We start from the raw sequence: 15,372 nt of genomic DNA, 5'->3' as shown, positions 1-15,372 counted from the left end.
CGGATCACGCACGCTATCCACTTCTTTCCCATTCAGCTCGTACGATATAGTTTCAAAAAAAAATGCTCCTGCATTGTTTACAAATTGCACTTGGTCGGTTCCCGTGAGACGTTTCAGCGATCCCTTAATGCAAATAGCAGCGTCGTACATAAGCAGCCAGGCATCTCCTTGATTGATCGTGATCTCAATGGTGTCGTTGTTCAAAAAAGATTTCACAAAGGGATGATAGGTGCGGGTCTCCACGCGCTGGATAGATTCATCAAATTTTGGCTTTCTGTGTATGTCGAATATTTGATTCGATAACATCGTAGCCCAGTGATCGGAGAAATTGTTTGTTGCTCAATGTAAGACGACCTTTACGGATACGCCTCGGTTTTGTTACTAACCCTACCGTTTGGATGTTCGCTTTTTTATATTCACCAGCGTCTCCGATTGAGTTGAAAATCAACATTACGTTAATTTTTTAAGTTCCAATCTAATGATGATTTCTTCACCTCGGAAATTAACCAACTCAAAGTTTTGATCCAGAACCTGTAGGGTAATGTTGTAGATTTGTCGTTTGTTTACTGGCAAGTACGTTAGATATTTAGGAGTTTCGTCGATGGCGTACCCCGGATCGACGGACAAGGCAAACTCGTAAATTGTGTGCGAAGGTCTGTCGTTGTAGAACGCTCCAGACGTTATGTTACTATCTACATGTATCGTTCGCACTTTTATTATATCCACGGGTAAATCTGAGGAATGCATAATATTGGGCTCCAAAATTTTCTGTGAAAACCCCAATAATTTTCCGATACTGTCCGAGTGTTGTTTAAAGTTTACCCCGTATACGGGGCTGTAGATTTCACACTTTATCGTATTATTGTTGGGTTTGATTGATATCTCCTCTATTAACTTTGGGATCGTATTCTTCTCTTCCTTATTTTTTGGCAGATGTTCGTTAATGTAGGTTTCAATGTCGCTAATTTCATAGGACCCGGTCGGAATTTCAATTACGTTTTCTTTATTGTTACCATCGAAGTAGTAAAATTTATTCGAACCCTTATCTATGTTGGGAATGTTGTTGTAAGAGTGGAATCCAATCAGCGCTAAACCGTACTCTACATCTTCATCCAACTGCAGCGGATTGACAAAGTCGATGGATAATGTCGACGTGTTCCCTTTTAACGTAAATATGATCGACATGTTGACTGCTTATAGGTCCGCGATTTCAGTCCTTTTTATAGAGAAATTGCAAACACAAATGACCGCAATTGTATTGCGTAAACTTTTGATATCTATCGTGATTATAGTAGATATTGGCGCTGTTGCCGAAATATTTAACAAGTTCCGCGGGTGGTTTAAGGTTACCGAAACTGTCAAAATACTCAACATCGTTTCCCTTCCTCTTTTTGTATGCTACCCAGTGGGTTCCTCTATTTCGACGAACATCCAAATTTACGATTCCGCATTCTTGCGATCTGATTCGACGGGGTAAACTATCTCGCATAAAAACACCCCTGAAGTGAGGAATTTTTAATTTGCGCGCTAGAGATATTAAATCGACGTCGTATAGAGCCCTTCTGGGTAGCTTTATTGGGAGTTTTTTTGTTTCTTCAGATAAAGACCGAATCCGCCGCGCGGACTCTTTTTCAAGAATAGACCCGATCCCTTTTTTCCAATCTCTTCCATAGCTCGGTTATGGCGGTTGGCCTCTTCGAGTTTCTTTCGTGCGTTTTTCGCATCGATGACAGTTTTAGCGATAGCAGCGGCTCCGCCCGAGAGCGAACCTAAAGCCCCTAGCGCTCCTAATAACGGTAAAAGTGGTAAAATACCGCCCGATTTTGATTCGAACGGTATAATTCTAGGTACCCTAATTTTTTTACGTCCTCCCGCTTTTCTTACAGCGGCTCTGCCAGCTCGAAGCGCTTCCAGTGCCGATCTTCTAAGCATTTTAGGGTTATCGATATGAAACAATTGTTTCTTCTTTAATGCATTGCGAACCTTTTTCACGACACCCTGTCGAAACGAAACAGAGGGACGCCGTTGTTGACCCATACCGAGCTTACGTTTAGTTTTCATAGTCGCGGTGACAAAGAATGCGGCAGCTTTTTCACCAAACTTTGCGTCTTTAGATTTTACTCGCTGCCACGCACGCGTTTCCAATTCTTTATCCGCTTTATGACGTTCGTCTAACGATTTGTTTTGCGAATAGGCAATGTCGTGTACCTTACACGCAGCGTCCAAAGGATTCACCCCGCTATCGCCTCGGTTCAAGCGTTTTTCCAATTTTGTACCGGGACCGCAAAACTGGTAACCCGGAATGTGTACTTCAAAAGGTAACTTGTTAATAAGCGTGTTAACGAGACCACTTCCGGACGCGAAGCATAACATACTAATTAAAGGAAATTGCTTGTGTCGTATATATATATACGAGGTGTCTCGAATAAACATTGTAGTCATGCGGGTGGTGCAGCAGAAACTCAAGCTCCCCATCGATAATTTAGATTTGGTTTGCGGAGATGGTTTCTTTAACAAAAGCAAACACGGTCAACTGCTACCCAATTCATTTAGGGCGGTGTTTTGCGGACCTAGCGGTTGCGGCAAAACCAACACCATGTTAGCGCTACTCTTTAACCCCAACGGGGCAAGTTTCGAAAATGTTTACGTCTACTCAAAGTCGTTGTATCAACCAAAATATCAACTGTTATCTCGCGTATTGAGCAATGTCAAAGGAGTTGGATATTATCCCTACAGTGAAAGAGACTCGATAATCGACCCCAGCGACGCGAAAGAGAATTCTCTGTTTATTTTCGACGACGTGGCGTGCGACAAGCAAGATAAAATTCGCGAGTATTTTTCGATGTGCCGACACAAGGCCATCGACGCTATTTATCTCTGTCAGACATACTCCAAGGTACCCAAGCAATTGATACGTGACAATTGCAATATTGTCGCGTTGTTTAAACAGGATGACATGAATTTACGTCACGTTTATGATGAACATGTCTCACCCGACGTTTCATACGACACGTTTAAACAAATTTGTTCCGAGTGCTGGAAAGAAAAGTACGGCTGTTTGATAATTGTCAAAGATTTCGACGTAAAAAACGGACGCTACCGCAAGGGTTTCGATAAATATATAAAAGTCGATATTTAATTGTCGATAGAAACAGTCATGAAGGCGACGTCCGCCGACATCGCCGACGCGGCGCTAAAAAAAAAAGTAAACGAGTTGTCTAGATCTATTCGAAAGAAGTATTTAACATTAAAATTGGGTAAGAGCGAAGAGGATGCGTCAATTCGGAAGCTTTTCAAACCCGTCAGCGAGCCGCTAGAACGTATAGCAAAAATAAAGCTATCACCGTCACCGGCAGAAATAAAAACTGAACGTCGAGGTGTCAAGCGGGAACACAAAAAGGAACCGAACGAAGAAACAAAAAATAAGGTTAACGTATCATTTTTGCCTATGGAAGAAATTCAGGAAACGCCGGATCCCAATAAGAGCGTTGAGATGCAAAATATCGATGAGGAGGAAGATGATGTGTTTGACACATCGAGCGTGGCCAACGCATCCCTTCAATCATACCTGGAACAATATCCAGAAATTTCCCATTCATATATTCAAAATTTATGGGTAAAATCGCCCGACACCGATATTGTTTACGGACCCGTTTACGACAAAATATCATCCAAATGGTTTCTCGGCAATAAATCGCTGGATTTTCATCAAGGATCTGGCGATATTATTGTAGACGGCGAGAGATATTCCGGTACCCGCGGCTTGTATAATTTGGTGTTTTTGAAAGATCCCATAGCATACACAAAAGACGATTTGGCACAATATAAAAAAATAATGGAGGCTACCCAGGTGCACAGGGACGCGATCGGACGTCTGAAAGGCGCATCGACTGTACCAAAATATACCAAGGTCATCCGACCCTTAATAAAATCTCAGTCGCGTTCGTACTCGTACAGCGGTCAAGGTTATAATATGCGTTATAATGACGCTCCTACTGAATATGTATACTGGGACGACGTCAATGAACTCGTAGAGCGTCTGAAATTACTAATCGCGTCGAAACACGCAGGCAACACGTCTCATGATAACGAAATAGTTTCAATCGTTGAAGAGCTAAAAGAATCAGGTTTTATACGTTAGTTTAACGATGAGTCTGGACAAGTTTGGACGTTCTAGCGCGCTGCGACGACCCTTCACTAATACTGTGATTAGAAGCGCCCTCGACTATATGCCAGACGGAAACGTCAATATGAACAATTTAAAAATTTGCAATGTCCAAACGCCTAGCGATGACGGTGACGTGGCTAACAAAAAATATGTGGATGAGACAAGTAATTTATTAAAAATTGCATTGAGAAAGATTATTGGACAGAAACTCGAAGCGTACACGAAAAGATTACAAATTGAAGACAAAACTAAATTCTCGCGTCTTGAAGAACAACTGAAAATGAGTAGCACTACACTCGAAAATGAAATTATGCAGTTTCGCGAAGTTTTCCACCAAAAGCTAAGCGAAATGAGCGCAAAGAAAGATTTGGAAAAGCACATGACAAAAGTCGCCGTTTTGTCACAGCAATTTCATGATATTGTAACCAAAATGGAGCGACTTACGAACGAAAATGAGAATATAATGAAGGTATTGAAACAAAGGGTTTTAAATCCTCCATCGCAACCGAACACACATTATGAATAAAGAGAAGGTACAACTGGTTCGAGAACTGCACAAGCCGGCACGCAGAAATTATGCTCGCCGCCGGACTATAATACGAGGGATGGATGACCTGTGGCAAGCGGATCTGGCCCAATTAGATCGCTACAGCAAACAAAACAGAAATTTTAAATTCGTGCTGGTTGTGATAGACTGTTTCTCAAAATATGTATGGTGTCGCCCGTTGAAAACCAAAACCGGGGTCGAAGTCGCCAAGGCGTTTTCCAAAATTCTCAAGGACGGACGGCACCCTCAAAACTTGCAAACGGATCTCGGTAAAGAATTTTACAACGACACGTTTCTGAAACTTGTGGATAAGCATAAAATTAACCACTATAGTACGTATAGCATAAAAAAGGCCTCAATTGTCGAACGGGTGATACGTACCCTCAAAGAGAAATTGTTTCGACATTTTTCTTTACGCGGGACGTACAAATGGATCGATGTGCTCGCCTCTATCGTTGATGAATACAATAACACAAAACATAGAACGACGGGTACGAAACCCATCGATGTGAGTAAGAGCAACGAAAAGAGAATTTTGAAAACCGCGTATAGTAGCATAAAAATATTCGGTCCTCGTAAACTTAAAGTCGGCGACATCGTTAGAATCAGCAAAGTCAAGCACGTTTTCAACAAAGGTTATACACCGAATTGGACCACGGAATTGTTTAAAATTGTTAAAGTACGGGTTACTAACCCCGTAACGTATTTGCTTCAAGATATGCAGGGTAAACCCATAATGGGCGGATTTTATGAAGAAGAATTGCAGAAGACAGTTAACCCGGACTTATATCTCGTCGAAAAGGTGTTGCGCAGACGAGGCAATATGGTTCTCGTGCGCTGGTTGGGATTGGATAAGTCGCACGATTCGTGGGTAGACAACGTAGACGTTTTGAAATAAATTTAGTCTCGATTTAGAAGTTCTGACATAAATACGTGTATATGATGGCTCAAGAGAAAATTGTGACATCCAACGAATTGTATAATTTATTGGAAAATTTCGAGTTGCAATTTCCTTCATCAGAAGTGCTCCCGTCCAGCTTCGTTCCTGTAGAGCAACAAACCAAAAAATCTGCGACCAAACGAAAACAAAGTGCGTCGGTCGTATCCCGCAAGAAGAAGAAGAAAACTACCACAAGTGAAGCGTTTGCAGCTCCAACGTCATCCGCTGATTGGCTCGAAGTGTTCACGGACGGTAGAGAAAAAAGTGTCATTTGTGAGGCATTCAATTTAAAAAGAAACTTGGCGTCTCAGTTGTCGGGATTAGAGTGCAATATCAACGAAATTGAAACACAAATTGCGCTTTTTAATACAGACTTGCAAGTGGCGCGGATGCAAGCTCAAGAGTGCAAAAGAAAACTAGAACAATTTAATAATTTAGCATTTAACGAAATTGTAAAATAGTAATAATGTATATAATAAATAAATTATACAATTACAAACTTCTGTGTAATTATTATGCGGTGTTGTGGTGGTGGTAAAAAAGAAAATAGCGTCTAAATATATACATGTTTATTCTTGTTGCAATACAATGGAATACAATCAATACATAAAAGTCTTATCTACAGTTACATATGTTATAATAAAACCACAGTATTAATAGTTCAATGGACTATCAGAAAAGCGTAACTTTTTTCCATATTTCCTCTCATCGTGAAGCATTAAATTACATTCATCTTCAGTTTCTACAGTGAACAAAACTTCTTCAAAGCAGCTTTGACACCAAAATTGTTTATCGTGATATACATCATTCAAATTATTTATATCCAGCTGTAAATGATAGTGATCCAATAAAAGTCTAAAATTTTTCTTTTTAAATTTTTTAACTACTTGAAATATAAAGTGACAAGATTTACAAACTAAAATTTCCGAATATTTTATCCTGTAATAACTGACCCATAAACAGTAAGCGGATTCTCCGTCAAAATCAATGGTTGGAGTTGCCAAAATGCTATTTCTGTAAGACGATCCAAATCTCTTATTCAACAGAATGAATTCTAAATTTAATAAAGAATTGCCATCAGACTGGAGCGCTAATTGTTTAAGGTACTTCCATCTATATTTCGAATAATATTTAAATATTAGTATCGTTAGTTTCCAAGGCAAAGGTGACTCAAGCAAAAAATCAGCACTACACCTAATATTTTCGCAAATTGTTATAATACAAAGGCTTTCTAATGTAAGTTGTTTGACCATAATCTGTAACAAAAATATATTAAAAAATAATTACGGCACTTTATAATGTCCCCACGGAAGCGTTTCATATGAATTCTGCAAAAGATAACGTTTATCGTCTAAAGGACTCAAGGCAACTTTTGTTTGTTCGATGCTAAATACATTGTGAGTGTATGAACGAATGGTTCGTTGAGTGGCGTACTTTTCCCTAAAATTTGTTAAGCATTCTACGTAGTCATCAAATGAAATTTTATTTTTTACAATATTGTACTGAATACCCTTTGACTTTTTAACTACCGAACCCGTTAAAATTTTGAAAGTATACATTTTCGACCTTAACCCCGCATAATGACTAATGATGGTGCCATTAGTCTCATCCTTCATCAACCCCAAAACCTTTTTGTTGATTTGCGGTATATTATAGGGATTGTCATTAGGATAATCAGACGTGTCAAATTTTGTTAAATCGGCCTTAATAACGCTTTCATATGCGTCATAACATTTGATATTATAAATGAAACTGTCCGTATCCATGTATTGAATTTTACATTTTTCGGGACCCAAATTTGGAAGCATGTAATTATAATGAAACTCGTACATGGTCGTTTTCGACAAATCCAATATGGACATTCCAATATAAAGTGGCTTATTAAAGCAAAGTTCCGATTTTTTTAATTCTATAAGCAACAAATTGTTATCAAGTATGGTTCTACTGTGAAATCTAGGACTAGAAATTAAATTTTTCGCACCGTAGCGACCATCCCACGCTTTAACAAATTTAACAATACGATGCTTGCGAATGTTTTCCATTGTTTTACCGTAAGCGGCATTATTAAACAATTTGTATAAATTTATACCAAATTTTGTCTTTGCTTGGGTTCTTAATTTATTATTATGATCGATATAACATTTCAACCAACGAGATTGGTTAAATTTTAATATTTTGTGAATTTTCTTTAGTACGAGACCGTTTTTGAGAGCCTGTTTTAAATTGCGATAGTGTATGACGTATTTTTCTTTATTATACAAAGTAGTCATTAGTTTTGGTAACTTTGAATTGGGGGGCACTCGATGTTCGGCACAAAATGGAAAATCTCTATGTGTGTCATGTAATTTCTGCGGGTATTCCAGGTCTACCTCTAGGATATATCCTTGGGAAGATTCATCTGGAATGTTCATGACATTAAATGAATCAATCTCTTGATGAGACATCCAGTCGAATCCTCCGTAAGGAAGAGGCTCGCACATGGCCTTGCCATAGAGGTTATTGACGTCAAAGTACATGATATAGGAATCATCCCTGGATGAATCGTAGTTGGGCATATATTTATTGTTGGCCTCCGCATATCTACCAACACACACCGAAATTCCACCTCGTATAGCCCGCTCGATAAACATAATTTGGTCAATGTCGCGCAAAAGTTCTAAACGACATTTTGTGAATCTAAGCATGCAATCCCATGTATACCCGGGCATACTGAAATACCACGCCGGATCCAAAACGTGTGTTGCCATACAAGTTTTTCGAAAATTTTCGAATATATCTGCCAGAAGAATAACGTCGGTTTTTAAATACAAATCTGAATACTCGCCTAAATTTTTTATTTCAAACGACTGCCAAACACTTTGTGCGTGGGAATATTTTTCTTCACTAATATTGCTTTCACTTAATTTATTATAGAATTCTTCAATCGGGGGTAAAGTTGTTTCATTTAATTTGTCTATATGGTCGATGTAATCGTAACAAAAAATACCTTTTTGCGACAGTAAATTTAATTTTGATTCGTCGAGATCGGAAAATTCTTTTCTTAAAATATATAGTTCATTTTTATCCATACTGGAAACTAAATTATCCAGAGATGCTCCCAAAAATCTAAACGAATCTATAAATCTAAATTTTATGTTATAATCAGGTTCGAAATATGTAAAAGAGATGTATTTTTCCTTATTAACCGGAACTATGGATACATAGCTTTTTTTTGCTAAAACCGGAAGCAGGAAGTGGCTATCGTATCCAGAAAGGTTCTGGAATACTACGGGCACTACAAATATTTTTTTAAAATTTAAATTACAAGCCTGATGGGCAAAACCTCTAAATTTACCAGTAAAATGATCATGGTCACGAACAATAACATCTTCTTTTAAAAAAGGTTTTTCACAAATATGACAATGACTCGACCTTTGATCTAGACTAATTTCACTATCCATTGGTATAATATCCTTAAATTTTGAACGAACAAATTTTGATAAATTAGATATTTCCTCCACGAACCAATCAATACAATCTAGACCACGATAACTTTTGAAAAATGATATTGAATCATCATAAGAACATTTAAAGTAATATGCAGCACTGTAAGCTTCGTGCTTTTGGTATTTCGAGGTTTTATCTGAAATTTTCAAATTTACTTTTCTCAATTGACTCTCAAAATCGGCGTAAATTACAAACGGAGTCCTTTGTTTATATATATGGTTTCGAAATTCAACGTAATCATATTTGGGAAAAGACACTTTATACTCATTGAAACTGGAACATATTGTTTCGTGGTCATGTAGACGAGTTTCGTTATTGAAATAATTCAAACACCTATCGCAAATGTATTTCTTGTGATTATATTTACTGAGCTGTGAGGAAACTAATCGAGACAAATTTTTAATGTAACAATAGTGATATTTTATTTCTTCATAATCATTATCTTGCGGATCAGGATCAAAATCATTAACTTTTGGATAATATTTATTTTGTATTAACAACAAATTTGAATGTTTTTCGCGTTTTTCTTTTGTTAATCGTGCAGGTAACACGGAATAAAAACTAGTTTTTTCATTTTTATTAAGCTCTAAGATATAAACATTGATGGAAATATCATTGTCTTTTTCAAATTTGCTTATTTTATTCATTTCCATAGGTGTTTGTAAATTTTCAGTTTTCAAAACACTTTTGTAGTATGGATATGAAGAGGGTAAATACTGACGAAAACGTGCTGGAAAGAGTCCGCATACAACTGACCAATAAAAACACGCTTGATCGTCATTTCTAATGTTAATACAAGCCCTTTTATTCGCAATTTCTTTAGGCAACTCAACGAAGGATGACCCGTTACCCATTTCAAATTTATTAATGTTAATCTCTAAATAAATAATATTATTTAAAGCCCACCCGGAATCACGTTCCTGAAACTCTGACATTTGATTTAAAATTTTATCTTGCACATTTTCAACAAACCAATCATTCAATTCTGTTCCTAAATCAACTACAGCATTTCCGGTACTCAGATATTTAACATCAACTTCGCCTTGGACATCATTTTTTGCCTTAATAAATTCACCGCAAAATGTGGTATTTACTTTCAGCAATAAAAATTTCTTTAAAATTTGACTAATTTTTTGTTGAAATATTGGACGAGAATCGTTTAAAAATTGAATTAAATCTTTATGAAGTAAATTAATTATGACACCAGTCTGAACTCTTCCCTGGAAACACGACGCTACCGATTCCCATACAACCATTTCATTTGTGTTTGTCTCGCGGCTACTACTTTGTAATCCCAATCCAAAATGCTTATGTTGATAATTAAGAATAATTTTTCTAATAGCTTTCAGATGTTGAATTGTAGTTTGTAATTTTCTTTTTAACCCAATAGATAAATCCTTTTCGTTAGAAACGATTTGGTTGCAAGATTCAATATTTTTATTTAGTCTCCTAAGCCACACATCACTATCTCTAAGAGTGAACTTGTCGGAAATATGCTTTTTTAATTTTTGTAAGGTTAAAATTAAGATTTGCGCTCTATGAATGATCTGCTTTACGCGCATCGTGGTTTATTAAATATATAACAGTAAATAAGACTTACCCTGTATAATATGTTGATTAATTTTGAATTATTTTGAATTTCTTTAAAGAGTTGGGCTTTCCAATATCTTTGGATCCCTCGTAGACCAGTTTGTACTGCCCCGACGCAAAGTGTTCTAGTCTCGGACGGAAAGCTTCTGTCACGCGAGTAGGAAGAAATACTACGGAATTTTCTAATTGCAGCAACACGGAATTGCCAAATTTTGTATTAACAATTTTGGCTCTAGTAATTTTAAACGGAACGCCTATCGGCAATTCATGCAGTTTGACAATCGGCTGCTCAAAATCACCTTCTGCAAGACAGGTTTGATTCAGTTGACTTAAGTCCATCTATAAATTATTATTAATTATTTTATCTCAAAATTAAAAAAATAAAAAAAACTTACGCTTAAGATTGCTGCTATTCTATTTGCGGTTACGGGTTGAGAGTACTAAGATGATCTTTAGGACCTTTATAAAATAATAACAAATGTTAAAGAATTAAAATAAGACAATAAAAAAGGTACTTACTGCTTTTTTGTACGAACACCAAACCACTAAGTTAGCTTCCACGTTGCACGAATAATACCAAAAACAACTACTGACAAAACAGAGAAAAATGAGATGTATTTATACGGTGCGAGAATACTTTCTAAAAGTTAACAAACGAAGACACCTCCACATGCGTTGCAACAAATTTTTCCCATTACGTTAATCCCACGGAGCAAATATAAAGGGGGCAATTAATTATTATTCTCAACAAGCAAAACAACTTGACATTTAGACTCGGCGCGTTTTGAAATTCCACATCCCATACGGAGATTGTAAAAAATGAAAGCAAGTTGGCCTTGATCTTTTGCGGCAACATACGTTCGTCCAACTCCGAAACGGTTGCGTTCCCGTGTGAAAGCGTGTTGACCTTGAGACTCCTACCTGCACGGTTGTCTGGCGACAACATCGCGTCTATTCAAATCGGCGTTGGTGCTTGTGGGTAGAAGACCTTTTCGACTTTTAATTCAACCATGGAAGGGAGTGCATGTGTATAAATACGTTGCATGTGTATTATAGACTATATTCAGTGCAATGAATACAGAAGTGCGATGTCCATTTCCCTACGACCCTACAACTGGTAAGTTTTATATTTTAATTACCTTTATACAGTGCGCGTCTTTTCTTGTGGGTTTCAGTTTGGGTTATCACTTTTTTGGTTAGTTTCTACCTGTTTTTAAAATATGATACTCATCTTTTTTACGTTGCATAATAACCGATTTAAATTGAGTGTTTTTAATATCTTTTAAATGACAGTGAATGGAAAAGGGAATTTTGGCTTTTAAAAAATAAACAATTTTTAAATTTGTTTCAAAAATGTTTTATTTTTTGTACTAAAAAATTGCAGTTTGCCTTTTTGACAATAATAATCGAATTAAATTGAGCGTTTTTAATATCTTTTAAATGACAGTGAATAGGGAATTTTGGCTTTTAAAAAATAAACAATTTTTAAAATTACTGAAAGTTTTGTTTCAAAAATGTGCGTTTTATGGGGAAAACGCGAAATATATACATATTTTTGTTTATTTTTTGTACTAAAAAATTGCAGTTTGCCCTTTTGACAATAATACACTTACATTTAAATGACAGTGAATTGAAACGTGAATTTTGGTATGCGCGTATAACTTAAAAAACAATTTTTAAAATTATTTGATAACCCCCTTTTTGGAAGTTTTGTTTAAAAAAAAAAATGTGTGTTTTATAGGAAACGCTACATATCATACTTTGTTTTGTTCTAGAAAAAATCGCGGTTTGTCCGTATGACAAGTCGCATATTATGTTGGCGCATCGCTTAGGGCGTCACATATTCAAATCACACAAAGAGTACCGGGGGTTAGAATTCCCGGTACGACATGAAACGACAAGGGAACATCACCAGCAGCAGGAGCAACCCGGTGGATCAAAAGAAACAAAGGAGCAGCAGGAGTACCCGGGTGGGTGGTCGACGGAGTGGGACGGCGAGGAGTGCACTTCGTATTTAGATTTCCTCCGGGAACGGGAAGAAGAACAACGCAAGGAACAGGAACAATGGGATGGTCGACTGAATCGACATAAAAAGAAGAAGAAACTCCTCGCCAGACCAATTTTATAAATAAAATAAAATGTATTAAAATTCAAGTTTATTTAATTATCCTCCCGATCCACCGCGTCACCGCGCCGCACCGTCACCGCCCTCTACCGGGGGGGCCTACGACGGTCGGAGCGCGCGACATCTAGCAGCGACGGGCGGAACCGGGGCAAAACAGGACGCTACACAAGCTGGCGACATCTAGCAGCGACGGGCGGAACCGGGGCAAAACAGGACGCTACACAAGCTGGGTGGGGGGCGGAGCGCACTCTGGTAGACAGGGGGGACACTAGGACGCCACGCGCGGGGGGCCCCCGCTGCGGGGGGGTTAGGAAATTGAGGTTATGTACGGTTTCTGTTGCTTATATCGGCACTATACATCTACTGTATACCATACATGATTTGACTGGTGTAACGTCTTCTTATGTCGCCAACATCATAATACAATTTAAATCATACTTAGAAAAGTATAAAGAGGGCATATGTAAGTTTACTTGTATATATATATATATATATATATATATATATATATATATATATATATATATATATATATATATATATATATATATATATATATATATATATATATATATATATATATATATATATATATATATATATATATATATATTATGTAAAACAAATAGACTAGATACATGTGATATCTAATTTGTTATTGCGCAACGTTTTTTTTGTGTTGCCGTTAGTTCTGTGATAGTTTTTGGTTAGTTTGGGTTTTCAACGTTTAGTATGGTTTTATAGGTATTAGATTAAAGCAAATGTTAACTTGCACTGGTGTGGTTGTATTTGTAATAAAAATGATAAAGTTGTTGAATATTAGCAAAATCTAGTCAGTAGCGTTAAGTTTGGTAATAGCGTTAACAGAAAATAAAGAATAGACAAAGTCAAAATATTTGATTATTAGCAGTTTTTTTTACATGTTAACCCATATTCCAATAAATTTCATGGTATCTTCATATACATTCTCAATTTATTTCTGCCTCGAAAACAAAAGTCTGTGTGACCAAAACAAACAAAAGGAAGATTTAAATTATTTTGATCCGTTTTTGATAGGGCATACTGTATGTCCATTATGAGTACTATTGAAGTAGTTAAAGATAAAATGATTTTGTGTTTGTTTATGTACCTACAAATGATTCTGTACAGTGCGGTCAATTTATTTTGATAACGTTTTAATTGGCTGTAACTTTTTTATTTTTAGAAATATCAAGGTAAACAAAAAAACAAAATGTAGGGTTAGTAGCCAACCTTTTTTCCAAGTGACGTATAAAACAAAACACAATCAGTTTTCTCAAATATAAGCCTACATAATATTTTTAAATGTTACACCCTGTATATTATATATATGTTTAATAGATTATCTTATTCCGATTACAATTCAAAGGATACCCTGACTGACGAATAAAATATATTTATGTTTGACATATTAGTAAACAATGTTGATGGTTGTATTATTGTCCAAGTCATTATTGTTAAAATGGTTTTTCGCGAATTAGTACTTACTTAGTGTACTTTCTGAATAATAAATGAGTAATGTATGAACGAATAATAAAAGTGCAACCGCAGCTCGTCGTCAGTATATTAGACTTTATCAATGCTGGCAAAGAAATTTGCAGAAAACGGTAACGTATTAAATGCTAAAAAGGTATGCCGGAATCATAATGTTTTAAATAAAGAAAATAAGGCAAACATATTAGGATTCCATGAAGCACTTCCAGTTTCCTCTATTATTAGATTATATGAAGAGACAGGTATTTCTCCGGGATCAATCCACTCAATTTTGAAAGAATATAAATATAACGCATTTAAATTTGGTAAAACTAAAAAACTAAGTGCACAACAATGTCAAAGCAGGATGCAGTTTTGTTTGGATTTTTTTAATAGACGTAATGAAAATAATAATTTTTTGAAAAACATTTTATAGACTGATAAAAGTTCGTTCACCACAAGGCAAAATGCGCCAAATTCGTCTTCAAATAATCCTAGACAAATAAAGGAAATAAAAACCCTGGTACCCCTGGGTTTAATTATGTTAATATATGGTGTGGTGTCATAGATGGCCATATTTTGAGTCCTACATTTATAGATCGAAAATTAACTGGAGATCATTATTCGCAACCCTTAGAACACCAAATAGAATAATATATAGAAGATTTACCTCTAAATATATTAGTGCTGATTATAAGGCAGCAAGACGACGCCCCTTCTCACAATGTTGTGCAAGTTAAATATTTTCTTAATATGGAATATGACAGGGGTTGGATAGGGAAGGGCGGAACTATGGATTGGCCAGCCAATAGCCCCGAATTAACTTTAATGATTTTTTTCTTTTGGCGACATATAAAAAATCACATGCCCAGAACTCCTTGTAATAATGTCGTGAAACTTCGGCAAAGGATTTCAGAGGCAATCAACCAGTTAAGAGACTATCCGGAAACGTTACTAAATTTACGGAATTATAGTGTATGAGAAATGTGTTCACACACAGCAGTATTTAGAATAGGTAAAGAATT

The 15,372-nt window shown here is 36.4% G+C and overlaps 2 protein-coding genes and 1 long non-coding RNA gene across 4 annotated transcripts in view; 1 reads left to right on the top strand and 2 right to left on the bottom strand.

The window, feature by feature from the left end:
* Positions 1–15,372, bottom strand: part of LOC132700040 (synaptotagmin-15-like) — a 123,973-nt gene that overhangs the window by 26,215 nt on the left and 82,386 nt on the right.
* On the bottom strand, positions 6,259–11,588 carry LOC132699129 (uncharacterized). 2 transcript variants are annotated; one of them, XR_009618476.1, is made up of 4 exons: positions 11,251–11,588; positions 11,127–11,190; positions 10,742–11,070; positions 6,259–6,911 (listed from the first exon to the last, which is right to left on the bottom strand). It is a non-coding gene; the product is annotated as an uncharacterized LOC132699129 (long non-coding RNA). The 2 variants fall into 2 exon arrangements; XR_009618475.1 differs by lacking the exon at positions 6,259–6,911 and having other exon boundaries at positions 9,849–11,070; positions 11,251–11,577.
* On the top strand, positions 11,677–13,136 carry LOC132699128 (uncharacterized). Its single transcript, XM_060665648.1, has 2 exons — positions 11,677–11,848; positions 12,507–13,136. Exons 1-2 carry the CDS (start codon positions 11,803–11,805, stop codon positions 12,857–12,859), a joined length of 399 nt encoding a protein of 132 aa, XP_060521631.1. The 5' UTR covers positions 11,677–11,802; the 3' UTR covers positions 12,860–13,136.

The sequence above is a fragment of the Cylas formicarius genome, unplaced genomic scaffold, assembly GCF_029955315.1.
Source record: "Cylas formicarius isolate icCylForm1 unplaced genomic scaffold, icCylForm1.1 PGA_scaffold_3__17_contigs__length_32017465, whole genome shotgun sequence".
NCBI lineage: Eukaryota > Metazoa > Arthropoda > Insecta > Coleoptera > Brentidae > Cylas > Cylas formicarius.
The sequence above is the reverse complement of the archived record's forward strand: the minus strand, read 5'-3'. Positions and strand labels throughout refer to the sequence as shown.

What these genes read in the sequence shown, in the direction of transcription:
- LOC132699128 (XM_060665648.1), top strand. Translation starts at nt 11,803, where the DNA reads ATGAATACAGAAGTGCGATGTCCATTTCCCTACGACCCTACAACTG. An exon ending in TCCCTACGACCCTACAACTG is followed by an intron (nt 11,849 to 12,506) that starts GTAAGTTTTATA and finishes GTTTTGTTCTAG; the next exon opens with AAAAAATCGCGGTTTGTCCG.